Source organism: Typopeltis vanoorti, chromosome 17 (assembly GCF_054136105.1).
Source record: "Typopeltis vanoorti isolate ZY-2024b chromosome 17, IOZ_Tvanoo_1.0, whole genome shotgun sequence".
NCBI classification, from domain to species: Eukaryota; Metazoa; Arthropoda; class Arachnida; order Uropygi; family Thelyphonidae; genus Typopeltis; species Typopeltis vanoorti.
In genome coordinates, this window is record NC_143565.1 from 44,656,749 (window position 1) to 44,671,262 (window position 14,514).

General features: G+C 36.7%; 1 protein-coding gene across 1 annotated transcript in view; it reads right to left on the minus strand.

The window, feature by feature from the left end:
* LOC150097350 (diacylglycerol lipase-beta-like) overlaps positions 1 to 14,514 on the minus strand; it is a 290,177-nt gene that overhangs the window by 45,997 nt on the left and 229,666 nt on the right. The window contains exon 10 of the mRNA XM_090407293.1: positions 7,834 to 8,007. Within this exon, the coding sequence (XP_090263419.1) occupies positions 7,834 to 8,007 (174 nt within the window). The remainder of the gene's footprint in view (positions 1 to 7,833; positions 8,008 to 14,514) is intronic.

Sequence of the window (14,514 nt, forward strand, 5' to 3'; positions counted from 1 at the left end):
ACTAACCTTGTAACAATGTGCTTTGTTCATGAAGCTGCACTACCTAAACAAATGCAATGTTGTTGCTGTACTCTGAGAATTTCATTGCCAATAAATGTTGATGAAGTCCACTATTTCCATATGCACTGCGACAAATGAGTAATCATTTTGAAGAAATGGGATCATTGGAAGTTAGATCGTGCAGAGGTCGCAAACCATTGTATATTACATCTTGAATGGAAAAGGACAACAAGTTTTTTAGAGGCTATGGATATGTGATGTACTTTTCCAGAAAACACTAGAGGTGAAAATCAGCCCAAGAGAAATCTGAACTTCACAGGGGATATTAGTTTTTTCAAACATTAGGGAAAGTGGAGTAATGGGAATCTTTCTTATGAGAAATAAGAGGAGGCTTGTGTTGATAACTTACAGGTTTACCAGATTATCTTCAACTCATTGGATAATGGTATGGAGATTATTATTATTATTATTATTCAGGCTTCCATATGGAGTCAAAAGACTCATCACGGGAGGTCCTTCCTAGGAAATACAAAGTCTATTGACTCATCATGGGAGGTCCCTCCTAGGAAACACAGTCTATCACACCACTCCTTAAACTCATTGACCGTTCTCGCTCTAACTACTCTATCAAGCAATGCATTCCATGGTTCAACCACCCTCCATGCAAAGAAATGAAACCACTCCTCACCCTCTTGCTCATTTTCCTTTGTAACTTCCAGGATGGCCCTTTGTCATCACTCCTTCCTGCTGTTCAACCAAGCGAAAGAACTCCCCAATGTCAACCCTGTAACCACCTCTCAACAGTTTAAAAGACTCAAATCATATCAATTCTACTTCTTCTATCCACCAAATTCTGCAGTCCACATTCCTTCAGCTGATCCTCATAACTAACATTGAACGGTCCAACCATCTTTGTTATCTGCCTTTATACCCTTTCCACAGTTAATTTATCCCCTTCAAATCCTGGGGACAAAATCTGAGAACAATAGTCTAAGTGTGGTCTGATCAGGGTTTTATACAATGGAATAACTCTTTTATCTCTGCAAGTCAGTATCCTTCTCAGTATTGCAGAAATCCTCTGTGTACCCTCACCACCTTTGCAACATGTCCCCTGAATTTCAGGTTTCTATGAATCATCATCCCAGATCTCTTGTCTCCCTACTTCCTCCAGTGTAGCTCCTCTAAAAGAGTATGCAGCGTCGATGTGTCCCAACCCTCAAGACCTTACATTTTGCTGCATTAAACCGACACCCCCATTCATTTGCCCATTGTCTAGTTTATTCAAATCCTCTTGCAGGGCCACCACATCTGCACTATTACTAATAACCCTTCCCAGCTTCACATCATCTGCAAACAACTGAATATCTCCCTGCAATCCACTGACAATGTCATTGTTATAAAGGTTAAACAATATAGGTTCCAGCACTGAGCCCCTTGGGATCCCACTTGTAACCTTCTGCCTCCTTGAAACCTGCCTGGCCATACATGACTCTCTGATACCTATCGGATAGCCAATCCTGAAATCAGTTGACCAACTGGACATCCAAACCAATGTGCTGCAACTTAAATATCAGCTTATCATGTGGCACCCTGTCAAATGCCTTCGCTAAATCCAAGAAAATGGTAGCATATGCCTTTCCCTCATCTACTGCTCTTGTAACTTTATTATAAAAGGCTGGCATATTACTAAAATTTGAGCACCCCTTGTCAACAAATCCATGTTGACTCTCACAGATAACATTACCCTCATCTGCCCAATGCTGTATATGGTCCCTCACTAATTTCTCCAAGATATTAACAACTACTGATGACACACAAACTGGCTTTTAATTAGACACTTCCAGTCTGCTGCCGCCCTTATGCAATGGCAATATCTTACCTTCCTTCCATTCCCTGGGCACCTTTCTGTATCCAGACTTTCATTGCAAAGCCCGGTGAAAGGAGCTGTCAGTTCTTTAGCACATTCTCTGAAAACTCGTGGTGAAATACCATCCAGTCCCAAAGCTTTACTGACATCCAGAGTATTCAGTATTTGGAACACACTCTCCTCCTGCACCTTTAAACCTCGAACCTGCCCTATCCCTCTAGTATTAAAATTTACTCCTCCAGGATGAAATACTCCAATAAAGTGTTAATTGAACAATTCCACTATATCCTCTGCATCAGTCACTTTATTCCCATTTTAATCCCACAATGTCATTCGTCCACAATCATTTCTCCTCCTACTGGCCACATAGCTAAAAAATTCCCTAGGATTTTCTTTGGATCTTAGTGCCAAAGAATATGAGAAGAAAATCTCTTCTCATATTCCAGTTTCGCCTTCCTTATCATACTAGTCACTCTCCTGGCATGTGTCTTATATTCTTGATGCATCTGCTCTTCACCTTTTTCCTTATATCTCTTCCATAGTCTCTTTTTCACATGAAGTTACTGTTTAATATTGTTTGTCATCCACTTTACACCAAATTGTGTCCTCTTCTTCACTTGTGGTCTATTGCTGCTAACAAATATTCCTTCAGATTTTTCCAAGCACTGATATCCTGGCCTTCCAAATTCCCCCTCCATGAAACTACCCCAAGTTGATGTCTAAGACTATTATAATCACCTGCCTTATAATTCCGCATACGTTCCCATCTCTTTGATACTCCTGCATGTCTATTCATCTTCCAAGTCAAAACCACATGGTCACTCTCTTCAACTGGTGGGAGAGATGTCAAACATTTATTATCAACTCTTCTGATGCTATGACCAAATCCAAAACTCTTGAACCTCTTGTTCCCTATATTACATGTTACCTAAGACATTTGTCCCTCAAGAATTCTAGAAATTCCATTCCCTTATTGCTACATGCATCTTCCTCTCCCCAATTTATACTGCTGTAGTTAAAATCTTTCTTAAAAATCATTCTTCTTGCACTTGCCAAGCTCAAATGTCTAAACATCTCCTGGTCCCCACCCTCTGTGCTCCTTGGTTTGTAGCAACACCCACTAAATATCCTGTCATGCCTACCTCTACCTACCTTACACCATATGCTTTCAAAATGATTAGTGTCACTGCCTTCCAAAGCCTCCACTCTTTGAAGACATAAGTCGTTACTTATCATAAGCAGTATTCCACCACCATGCTTTCCCTTCCTATCCTGCCGCAAAATGCTGTACCCTGCTACTTCTATTCCTGTTATTATATCCTCTTCTGTCAATGACATCTCAGTGATCCGAATAATCTTTGGCCAGGCTGATGCTATCAGCACCACCAATTCCTCTCCTTTATTCCGGATACTCCTGACATTAGTATCAGTGTTGAGATGTTGGTTGAGTACTATATGGTTAGCTGAATGAAGAAAAGGAATGGAATATACTGTTGTCAGCAAATCTATGAATAGGATTTAAGGTTAGTGAGAGAAGGTCATTAACACATAAGAGTATGTGCAAAAGCCTGGGTTATTCAAGCAATGAGAGAGAAATCCAAAGAGAAAACCACCCACCATGCTATGCAGTGAAATGAAACTGACAACTCTACTTCAGAATGGAGAAAGACCATAAGATGGTAGCTTCTGTGCAACACCCAATCATACGTATCTTTAAAATGTCAGGAGTGACCATGTTTTCTCAAACCTTTTTGTCCAAAGAGTAGTGGGTAAGTGGTAATATGTTGGCTAGGAGATCTGCTGATAGTGACAGTAGTGGAATCTCTCTCTCCCTTGGTTATCATTAATTAACTGGAGAGCTCCCAGATAACGAAGATGGCTGTTGATGATCTTCCTTAGTGTTTTTTGAGAGAACTGAGGCAAGGAAAAAGGGATGATGATTTGATGCATGACTTTTATTTCTCTCTTTTTTTTTTTTTTTCAGACAGGTATATATAGGCTCATTTCCATGTTGTTGAATAGATGATGCTGTGTTCTGGATTCTGGAGTACAAATTTTAAGCATAATAAGGAAGATGGATACTATCTGGACCAATAAACTTGTTGGTATCTAAGCTATTAAGAATTTTTCTAATTTTTGGAAAAAGGCAAGGAAGTATGCACTGAGTTGCTTTCAGTATAGCAGGAGGTGATTTACCTTGGTGATCTTCAATTACAAGAGTTGGAGATGAGGAGTGAGGCTAGGAGGTCAGTCTTATTCTAGGGAAATGTTTTAGTCCTTTAAAAATTGGATATAGGTTTCTTGATGTTTTAATGGTAGCCATATACTGCAGACTTGAACTTGAGATATATCCAACTTTTATCATTAACTGCTGTTCAATGTTGGAAAATTAGATCCTGGATAGCGATAAGAGTTTATGGAGTGGGAGATTAAAGCTCTCATTCCAGCAAGTCAGAAAAGGTGTTTTGGATTGGGGAAAAAAACAGTAACTGGAAGTTAACTTTTGACACTTGAAGCAAAAAAAAGCGAATTTTGACAGCAAACAATTGTCAAAAGTTAACAAAGAATTAATACAGAACCTTGAAGGATTTCCTCCTCTTGGACAAAAGGTTTGGAGAGAGTACATTCCACTTGGAGGGTTCACTATAGCAAAAAGGACTTATTTTTATGACTCCCTCCTTTGATGAAAGGAGGGAGTCATAAAAATAAGTCAAATAACTATCAACACCTAAGCTTATCTGTTAGATTGAAAGGAGGGAGATTCCTTTTAAGATTTGAGTTGTGTAAGTCTTTAAGTATACTGAACTGAACTTCCAAAGCTGTGTCAAGTACTATTTTTTTTTTTTTTGTCAACGAAAACTGATACGATTTGGTTCTTTCTTTCTTTCGCTGAATATTTTAGGATGCTAAATTTGAAAAAAAAAGTTGCTCTCCAGAAACCATAAAAGATTAGAGTTAATTATTTTTTCCCCAGGATCTTGCACGAGCATCTGGTAGCTATTCAACAAAATTTCCTGGAATTTTTGAATCCTTACTCGGCTTTGGAAAGGCAATCATTATTGTCCTCAGCCAGGAAATGAGAAATTCATCCTAACAGAAGATTCTGTTGCAGAAGTAGATCCATCGGTGATCAGTGGCAGACACTTGACTATCTTGTAATGCATGTCACCTAGTCTTAAAGCTTGTTCAGCTCTGAAGCAGCTTTCAGTTCTTTTTTTTCTTCAGTGGCATATTATAGAGTTTTAGATGAACTCTATAATAATAGAGTTGGCTTGAAATGAATTTCAGAGAGTATCATCATCAAATTCCTAACACATAGCCTCAAGAGGTGTACAGGATATGATAGTACTACATGAAAAATTTACATCATTACTCTTGATTGTCAATGCCTAAATATAATATTTTGTATTTATTGCTCAGAAAGATCTCATCAGTTTTTGTCTTTTTTGTTTCAGTCACCCCTATTATGTCAATCTGGTTCTTATCCAATTCCTCAACTAGCTCCATTTCTTTGCCATTCAGGCATCTTATGTTGATAGTACCGACCTTGAACTCTGGCGATGTTAAGTTGGGGTGTCTTTTAGGATTTGTTCCAGTAGCAGACTTTTCGCTGTTCACCCCTGGTTCCTTGGCAAAAATAACAGGGGGGAGCTTGCTTAACCAGACAATGCCCCATCCAGCATGAAATTCTGTCATGTTGTACAATCATTTTATATTGTGGTTTAAGCCATTAAGAATACAATTTGGTTGGCTAAATCCCAAATTGCCAGCCCATCCTCATTCAGTATTCTAGGTAAATACCTAACAGGGTGTACCACGAGAAGCTGAGGATTGGACATTAACTCTGGTTTGTCTCCACATTTCTTTAAAGGCTATGTGGAAGTCTCCCCTCAGTTATACATCTTTGACCCTTACCTCCATTTGGGGGGGGGGGGGGTAAAGATATGAAATATTTCAGCAAAACTCCCTTCGAGAGTGTCTGCAATTATTTTTTTGGGGGGGGGGGCAGTAATTGTGTTCCAGAAATGAAAGTATGTAAGTGGTTATGCTTGCCTTTCACTTCCCAGATTTTGTCCCAGATCACTTTGGTGTGGAGTTCTGGTTATAGAAGATGTAAATTGATCCATACGTCCTTTTGGTTCTGACAACAGGCATGTTGTGCTCAAGTATGAGCAAGTTTGAAAGCAATTAAGTTTTGTGTGCTAGAGATATCTGTGGAAGGTAGCCCAAGAATTGTTTTGAGCTTTCTTGGCTATTGTGCATATTATACATTCCACCATATTTAACTGGGCTTGATGTATATGCACATCAATCATTACATGAATGCAAAGTGTCCATGGGAGTTAATATAACATTTGTAATACTATTGTAATACCATGAATACAGAACTTATATTATTAATATATTTCATCCATGTAGCTATTTGGGTGTTTAAGGAAAGGTAGAAAGTTACTTCATGTTTTGGGTACTGCCACTGTGATAGACTGTAAATTATACACTGTATAATTTACACCGTAGATTAAACACTGTAGATTATAACTCTGCAACATGAGTCACTGTGTTGTTGATACGAGAGGAGATGACCGTTGTAAAATCAAATTCTGCTAAGGATGAAACATATGCTAGTCAGCAAGATCCATTTTTGACTATAAAGGAGTGGATATCTCAGAAAAATGATCACTCCCACAAATGTTTTCTAATTCCCACTTAAATAGTGGAAGACTATTATCTGGAATTCTTCTGGTCAGTATGTCCATTTTGTAGAATGAAAAACCTGACTTTCTAAGATGAAAAAGTCCTTCAAAAAGGAAATGCCCAAAACCAAGAAAAGTAAAAACTCACAACCAACTCTGTATGAGGCAGTGAAGATAATTGGAGAACATACTGTGTAGTTAATAGTAATGAATCCACAGGGTATGTGGAAGGTGTTACTACCCGTGTTTAGGAGGAAAAGGTTATTATTGAGCATGCATTCAACAATAGTTGTCCTAACATCAGTGCTTTCACTTATCTCACAAAGTGTTGTGACCATTTAAATCTCTCTCATAAAGAGTATATGGATGGTAACTGCAAGATGAGATTATCAAATTCATCTTGGAATATATCTACACCAGGTGGTAAACAGATGCAGCAAAATGTGAAAAGGGATCCTGCTGCGAGACAAATAGTAAATGTCTATATTGCTTATAAAAAAATGAATGGGTATGAGACTGGCTGACTCATCTTTAATGAAAAGAGACTAAATAAAGGTTATAACCTCACATGATGAACAGGAATCGAACCTAGGTCTTTCCGACCAAAGGGTTTCATCCATACAGACTGAGCTATGGAGGCTCTCACTACAAGTAAAATTATAAATTTTTCTCAAGTTCAAAATAAACTCCATGTATTATTGTTTCTGAAAAAAAAAACCAAACAAAAAAAAGACAGTTCAGTGAAGAAGATATCTAAACCGTTTCCTTATTTTTGTAATTTAAATGACTGATAATGGCATCTATGTCAACTATGTAAAAAAGTGAATTTATTTTTATAAATTTATTATTTTCCTTCTACTCTGATATTTATAGTGATACCCTTGGGCCAGCTATCTCTGATTGGCTTTCAGTGGAGATTGAACTACTCACTCAGTCTCCAAAAGTTAGCTAAGGCTAAAATGGCATTAGCTGATTCCCCCCCCTAATATTTACATTATATGCTAAGAACTTCATATAATGTTAAATGACTACACGACAGAATATTTGATATTCTGCTGACTTCTAACTTTAAAAACATGAACAGCTCAATTTTGAATTTTCTTTTTATTAAGTGATTTTATATAAATAAACTTATTTTGCTGATAATATCAGTTCTTTCATTATTAAAATATATTTAAATGAAATAATATTCAAATAAGTATTTGTGAAGGGTATATGCTATTTTTATTATGGCCAGCAATGAAAATAAAAACAATGTTTAGAGATTATTACCTGTGAGCTATTTGTAACATAATTACTCCCTGAGTTGTTACCACCACCACCACCACCAAGGTGTTCAAGGAGGGGACGTGACATCTGTCCTGTTGAGGATTCTGTGGATTCTGTAGAAGATGGTGACTGAGTTCTAGCTAACTTGGGCCAAATACCTTGCAGCAATATTTTAAACTGCAAAGAAAAAAGATTTTAAATGTTCAAAATTTTATTTGTGTTAGTAAAGGAAATATGTATACTGATATATTTGTTATCAGATGTTTTGGCTGAAGATTCAAATCCCACTTAGGGCATGGATGGTTGCGATTGTCTTTCACTTTCATACATTCATCCAGACAAATATGTATAAACTCTCCCAAGATGGAGTGGTCGCCATGGGAGAAGTAGCCCATCCCTCCTGCAATTGAGATTTCAGTGAACTCTGCACCAAGTAGGACACAATGCTAGGAAGAAGGATGTAGGAGTGGACAGTATCTTTGCTCTCCAATCAACAGGCTGTAGGTTCAAATGCAACCAAGTAATGACTTTTTGTGAATATCATTAGATGGCAGATGATTTTCACCACCCAGTCTGATGATTGCCATCACTGACATCTTGGAGGCTTGAAAGAGTTCATGTTTGGTCTTTAGAGCAGGGTTTCCCTGTATTATCTAATTCTTGGTGCACCCACAGTAATAACTGTATGATAGGTATACAACATTTTGTGGATAGCATGCATATATAAAATAAATAAATATCGCTTAATTCTGACATTTTGAAATGTCAGAATTAAGCATTATTATGAACATTATTAGCCAGCTTAATTCTGACATTTCAAAATTTGAAGAATTAGAAATATTTAATTACAGTATACAGGTAACCCTCTTATAACTGGGTTTCAATATAACGAGGTCTAGAAATTGTAGTAACCCTTGTTCAACGCAGTACTTAAAAAACAGTCTAGAAATTGTAGTAACCCTTTATCTTTTCATATATTTTTCACCACACGACTTAAAAATCAAATTTTATCTTCATTAAATTTGTGTTTGCCGGTATTGCTCAAGTGGTTAACACGTTCGCTGCCACGCTACTTCGGCATGGTCTGTTCCCCTACGCCGAGCAATTTCACTTCTTCAAGGTCAGTACGATAATCTCCTTACCGGAGGTAAGCGTCCTATGAGTATACTCGTAGTTGGCTTGTACAGAGCATATACGATCTATGAGAATACACAGTTTTGATACTAGCCCCACAAGCCAAGCATTTTCACTTCTTCAAGGTCACTACAATAATCTCGTTCCCGGCGGTAAGCGTCATACGAGTATACTCGTAGCTGGCTTGTGAAGCAGGTTTACCCACTACGAGTATACTCGTAATTGGCAGCGAACGTGTTAAAAGTAATGAATTTATATTAGGGGAAACACCCTTTAGCATGCATGTACATCAATTGTATACCATATAAAGTGTTTATTGTTGAAAATTGTCTTCGTTTTCTGCCAGGAAAGCGCATTAAAAATCATAAGTGTGTTATCTCAAGCTGAGCATTTATTTTCTGGTGAGTTACATACATAATTAATATGTAATGTTTTTTTATGTAAAAAAATTATTTTTATAGTAATGGCCACAAATTGCATTGAAAGGAAAAAAAATGAATATTGAAAAGAAAATTCGCCTCGAAGAAAAAAATTTTAAATCATGGATCGGTTGAAAAATGGAGAAAAACCAGTTGTTGTAAGGACTTTGAATTTAATTGAATCAACAATCAAACACAATTAACATAAAATCCGAGAAAGTGTTTATTGCTGGATCAACAGTGAGTGCAAAGCTCGTTGCTCATGTACGCAATTTTCTAAGAGAAAAATGAAGAAATCTCTAATGATTTGGAAAGAAGATGCACTCAAAAGAAAATTCCTTTGGATGGAAATCTTATTAAACAAAAAACTCTCAAAGTTTATAAACATTTATAATGCAGACCAGGTCTTCAATGCTGATGAATCCGGGTTATATTGGAAAAAAAAAACTGGATTAAAAGTTTCCAAAGACACTACTGTTTTGTAGTAATGCATCAGGTGATTGCATGACAAAACTAATGTTTATTAACCGATCCTCAAATCCTCGTGCTATGAACTATGAAAAATTAAAATATGCACTTATTTTTATTTTGCCTAAAACATTTATGCATTATGTGCAATGAAGCTTAATTACAATTTGTAATTTTTATAATTTTATACTATGTATTTGTGTCATAGTTTATATGTTTTCTTAACTTACATGAATTACCTGAATTAAATAAAAATATTTTTTTGTTGGATATGTCATTGTTGTTTATATAATTAAAAAAAAAAAAAACAATTTCGGAATATAACCCTACTTTTTGTATGTGATCTGAGTCTCACATAACACGATTTATATAATGCGTCATTTCTATAGAACCTAACATCCGCGTTATACGAGGGTTACCTGTAATTTTAATAATCTAAATACTAGATACTTTTATTTCATTCATATTTATCCCTAGTTTTGTTCATCTTTATTATTTCGGCTGTCAAAATAGTGTTTGAGCTCACTGCCATGAACAGATATTGTTAACAAAAGCTTTACAAGTAAAGAAAAATTATATATATATTTCTTCTTCTTTTCAACGATTAGGTATTTTATGTTCTGACTTCACTGGTCTTTCCACCTTGTAGCTGCATGCCCCCCCCTCCCCTTTCGGTCTATATTTATCCACCTCATTTGGTAGCCAATATCTTATCATCCTATATAGATGCTCTTTCCTCTCTTTATATTCCTTGATCTTTTTTTTTTTTTTATTTATGTTGTAAATAATCTTCTAAAAGATATTTACAATGCAAATCTTGAAGGCTTTCTTCTGATGTCTTTTATGTTGTAAAAGACATCTGAAGGGAGCCTTCATTTTTTATATGGTCCAAATTTTATGCATCCATTAAATGCTCTTAAAAATCTCATTTCTGCAGCTTGTACAGGGTGTCCAAATAAGAACTCGGGGGTTTTGAATGAAACTTATTTTGACATTTTGAAGCAAGAACTACTGATGCCACTTACAGATGCTTTTGTCACTCAGAGCATTCCTACTGTACACCTGCCTGAAATTCCTTTGGAGAGTTGTCACTGACTTGATTTCTGTAAACCATAATATGCACTGTGCTTTCTAACGTGGCAACACCGTTACTGCAGCAGAGCGTGTATGTACAGCTATCTGGTCTGTCAGTGCTGCTATCTGGTTGTGGCTTCCTGAATATACTTGTAAAGACACACCATACCATCGTATGGTGGTCCAAATAGAAAATACTTGTGTTAGAAACCCCAGAGTTCTTTTTCGGATATCCGGTATTTTACTTTCATCTTTCTTTTTAACAGTCCATGTTTCTGAACCACATAACGGAGTGGGAGTGGCCATTACTTTATAACATTTTATTGAGTTTGTCTTGTTTTTTTTTATTCAGTGTCCTTTTAATTGTTCCATAGATTTTCTAAAATTTCTTTATTTTTAATCTATATCTTTATCTTTAAGATATGTTATTTTATGCAGCCTAAATAATTAAATTGTGTCACCTGTTCTATTCTATTATTTTCTGACTATTTTTGATCTAACATGATCTCAACCTTTAAATGCCATCCCTTTTTTCCTTTGTGAAATTTTTAAATTGTATTGTTGGCTTATTTTGTTTAATTCATAAACTGATTTTTTTAAGGTCATCTTCATTGTCCTGTAATGTAATCTGATCATCTACATATAGCATTGTATTGATAATAGCTCTTTTGGTTAACCAGATACCTTGTTTCATTGTTGTTTTCCATATTTGAATAATCTGATCAATATATATATATATATATACACTGCTTGAAAAGAAGTCAATGGACACTCCTGTGGGCAAGGTGCATCGCGCCATGTGATGAGTTACATGTTGGTAGTTTGTATAAATTGGACAAATATGATGCTCCCAAGTCAGTACAACTGTGTCTGGGTGAAATAGCTGCAAGAAGGGAACTGACAGACTTTGAAAGAGGCATTGTGATAGGATGTCATGTTGAAGGACTATCTGTTTGACAAATTGTTGACAAACTGTACAATCTCAGGTTAACAATTAGTGATACTATACTATACTGACATGGAAGCACAGAGAGTGAAATGCAAGTGCTACCCACAGTGGACTACCCACCACACGCACAAAACATGCCTGTAGGGTGCTACAAAGGATAATATGTAAAGAATGCAATTCGTTGGCCGACTCATATAACAGAGTTCCTAACACTGACTGGAACACAAATCTGCAAAAAAAAAAAAAAAAAAATCAGAACCAAGGCTCACAACATGGGTTTCCATTGTAGGATTGCAATATGCAAGCCCCACATTACCCAAACCAACATGCAGCATCGTCTTCAGTGGTACAAAGAGCACTTACAGCAGCATGTGAAAGCTTGGAAAGCTCTGTTATGGAGCGATGAATCATGCTTGGTAAATATCTCTTACTGGTGCATAATCCCAACTATGAAATTCTGAGGTGGTAGTGTGATGGTATGGTCCTGCTTGTCCTGATTTGGCCTCGGACCTCTGTTTGTGGTGCTATGAACGATGAACTCTGAGAAGTATCTGAACATTCTGAACAATGCAATGCTTCCTAATTTGTGGTGTTTCTCAGAACTGACTATTATCTCTTTCAGCAAGACAATGTACCGTGTCATAAGGCTTCTGCTGTAACTGTGTAGTTTGTGGACCTGAACATCACCACACTTGACTGCCTCCACAGAGCTCTGATCTCAACTCAACTGAACATCTGTGGGATGAACTGAAGCAATGGGTGAGGTCAAGGGATGTCTGTCCAGGACCTCATTACATGCCTATAGCAAGATCAGAGCTCTGCCTCCACAGAGCTCTGATCTCAACTCAACTGAACATCTGTGGGATGAACTGAAGCAATGGGTGAGGTCAAGGGATGTCTGTCCAGGACCTCATTACATGCCTATAGCAAGAATGGTACAAAATTTTCATTGGTTGCTATCGTATGTTTGTATAACACTCCGTAGGATTGCTGCAGTCATTGCAGGGATTAATAAGATGCAAGACCAAAGGAGGTCTTGCATCTTATTAAGGTAGGCATCATGGCTGCTTGTTTCTCACACTATGGTGTCTGTCGACTTCTTTCCAAGTGGTGTATATTGAATAGAGTTGGAGATAAGCTACACCCATGTTTAACATCTAGCAAACCATCTAATTTGTATAAACATTTCACAATCAGTACTCTACATTCTTTATTGCTATTAAATATGGTATTCTATTGATCTCAACTTCACATCAAACAGCTTCAAAATCTTCACAAGTGCTACTATTTTCCACTTCTACTCTTGAAGGACACAATTCCTTTGCTATCATTAACAACGCTTCCCTTTCTATCCTTTTAGAAAATTCTATATCCTACCATTTCAAATCCTGACAGTGATCATCCTCAGTTACCAAGTTTCACTTATGCCAATTATCATTGGGCATACTGATTTCATCAATGTTACAAATTCAGTTCCTTTATTTCTAATACTCCGTACATTGTTACACAAACACAACAATTCACTCTTTGAGACCATCTCATCAACACAATCACTCTGTACTCTCTCTGCTACAGAACCCTTCTCTCTTCCTTCTGACCATCCCCACTTCCCTGATCCAAACTCTGATTTTCATTCATATTCTTATTATCTGCACCATTTTGTATTGCATCACTCTACCCAATTATGAAACAGATTTATTTTTTGAAACTCTTGTAGTAGAAAAATTAATAAAATGGCACTTACTATTATTTCAAAAATACATTTTCCAAAATTATTACTGAATAATTGCAGATATGTACAATTATACTTAAATTCAAGCATTAAGTAACAAGAAAAATAATTTTTGGCAATAATTTCCCTAAAAGGTGGAATTAAATTTATATTCATTTTCACACAACTGATGCATATACAAGAATGTGCAATGAACTTTTTCAAAATCATACAAAATACAAGGACAAAGTGCAAAACTAAAATAATTACTATATTTTCAATTTTTTTCCAGCTATTGGAAAAAAAGACTGAGAGAGCGACCTTCTCTTTAGTAGCCTGCACCATGAAGTTCTGATAGTTATTGCAAGTAGTCTAATTTAGGTGCCACAAAGTCTATTGTACCATTCTTAACGTCCGCTGCCATGAGGAGTGCATCCTTATGACTGCAACTTTCTGTGGGAGGGGGAAACCTTTTCGTACCTGTGCAACTTTCTCTCCCCTTTGCAATTCCCAAAGATGGTGGTCTCCCATATTTTCCCCATGTTCTGCTCTTAAAAGATCTTCTCCAGTGTCCACCTGACAACAATCTTTTAACATTATATCTCAATCACATCACCCCTTCTACACATGGCAACTGAATTAGAAACTTTTATTTTACATATATGCAGGCGACTGCCAGTACTGATCCTTTTTAATTCCCTGTGCATAGTTCGGTGAGACAGATATGAGTCATGAACAGCCTTTAAAAGCTACAGTCAATTGCTGCGCATAGGAAGTTCTGTTTGTCCACATAAGCCTTCTCAGATGATGGCAGTCTCGTTCCTGACAGACTATTAGGACTAATAGTCTTAGGACTACAGTTATGCCACGTGCACAAGCAAAGTGGATTATTTTTCCACTGATTAAGTACCTGGTATATCTTACCTTTT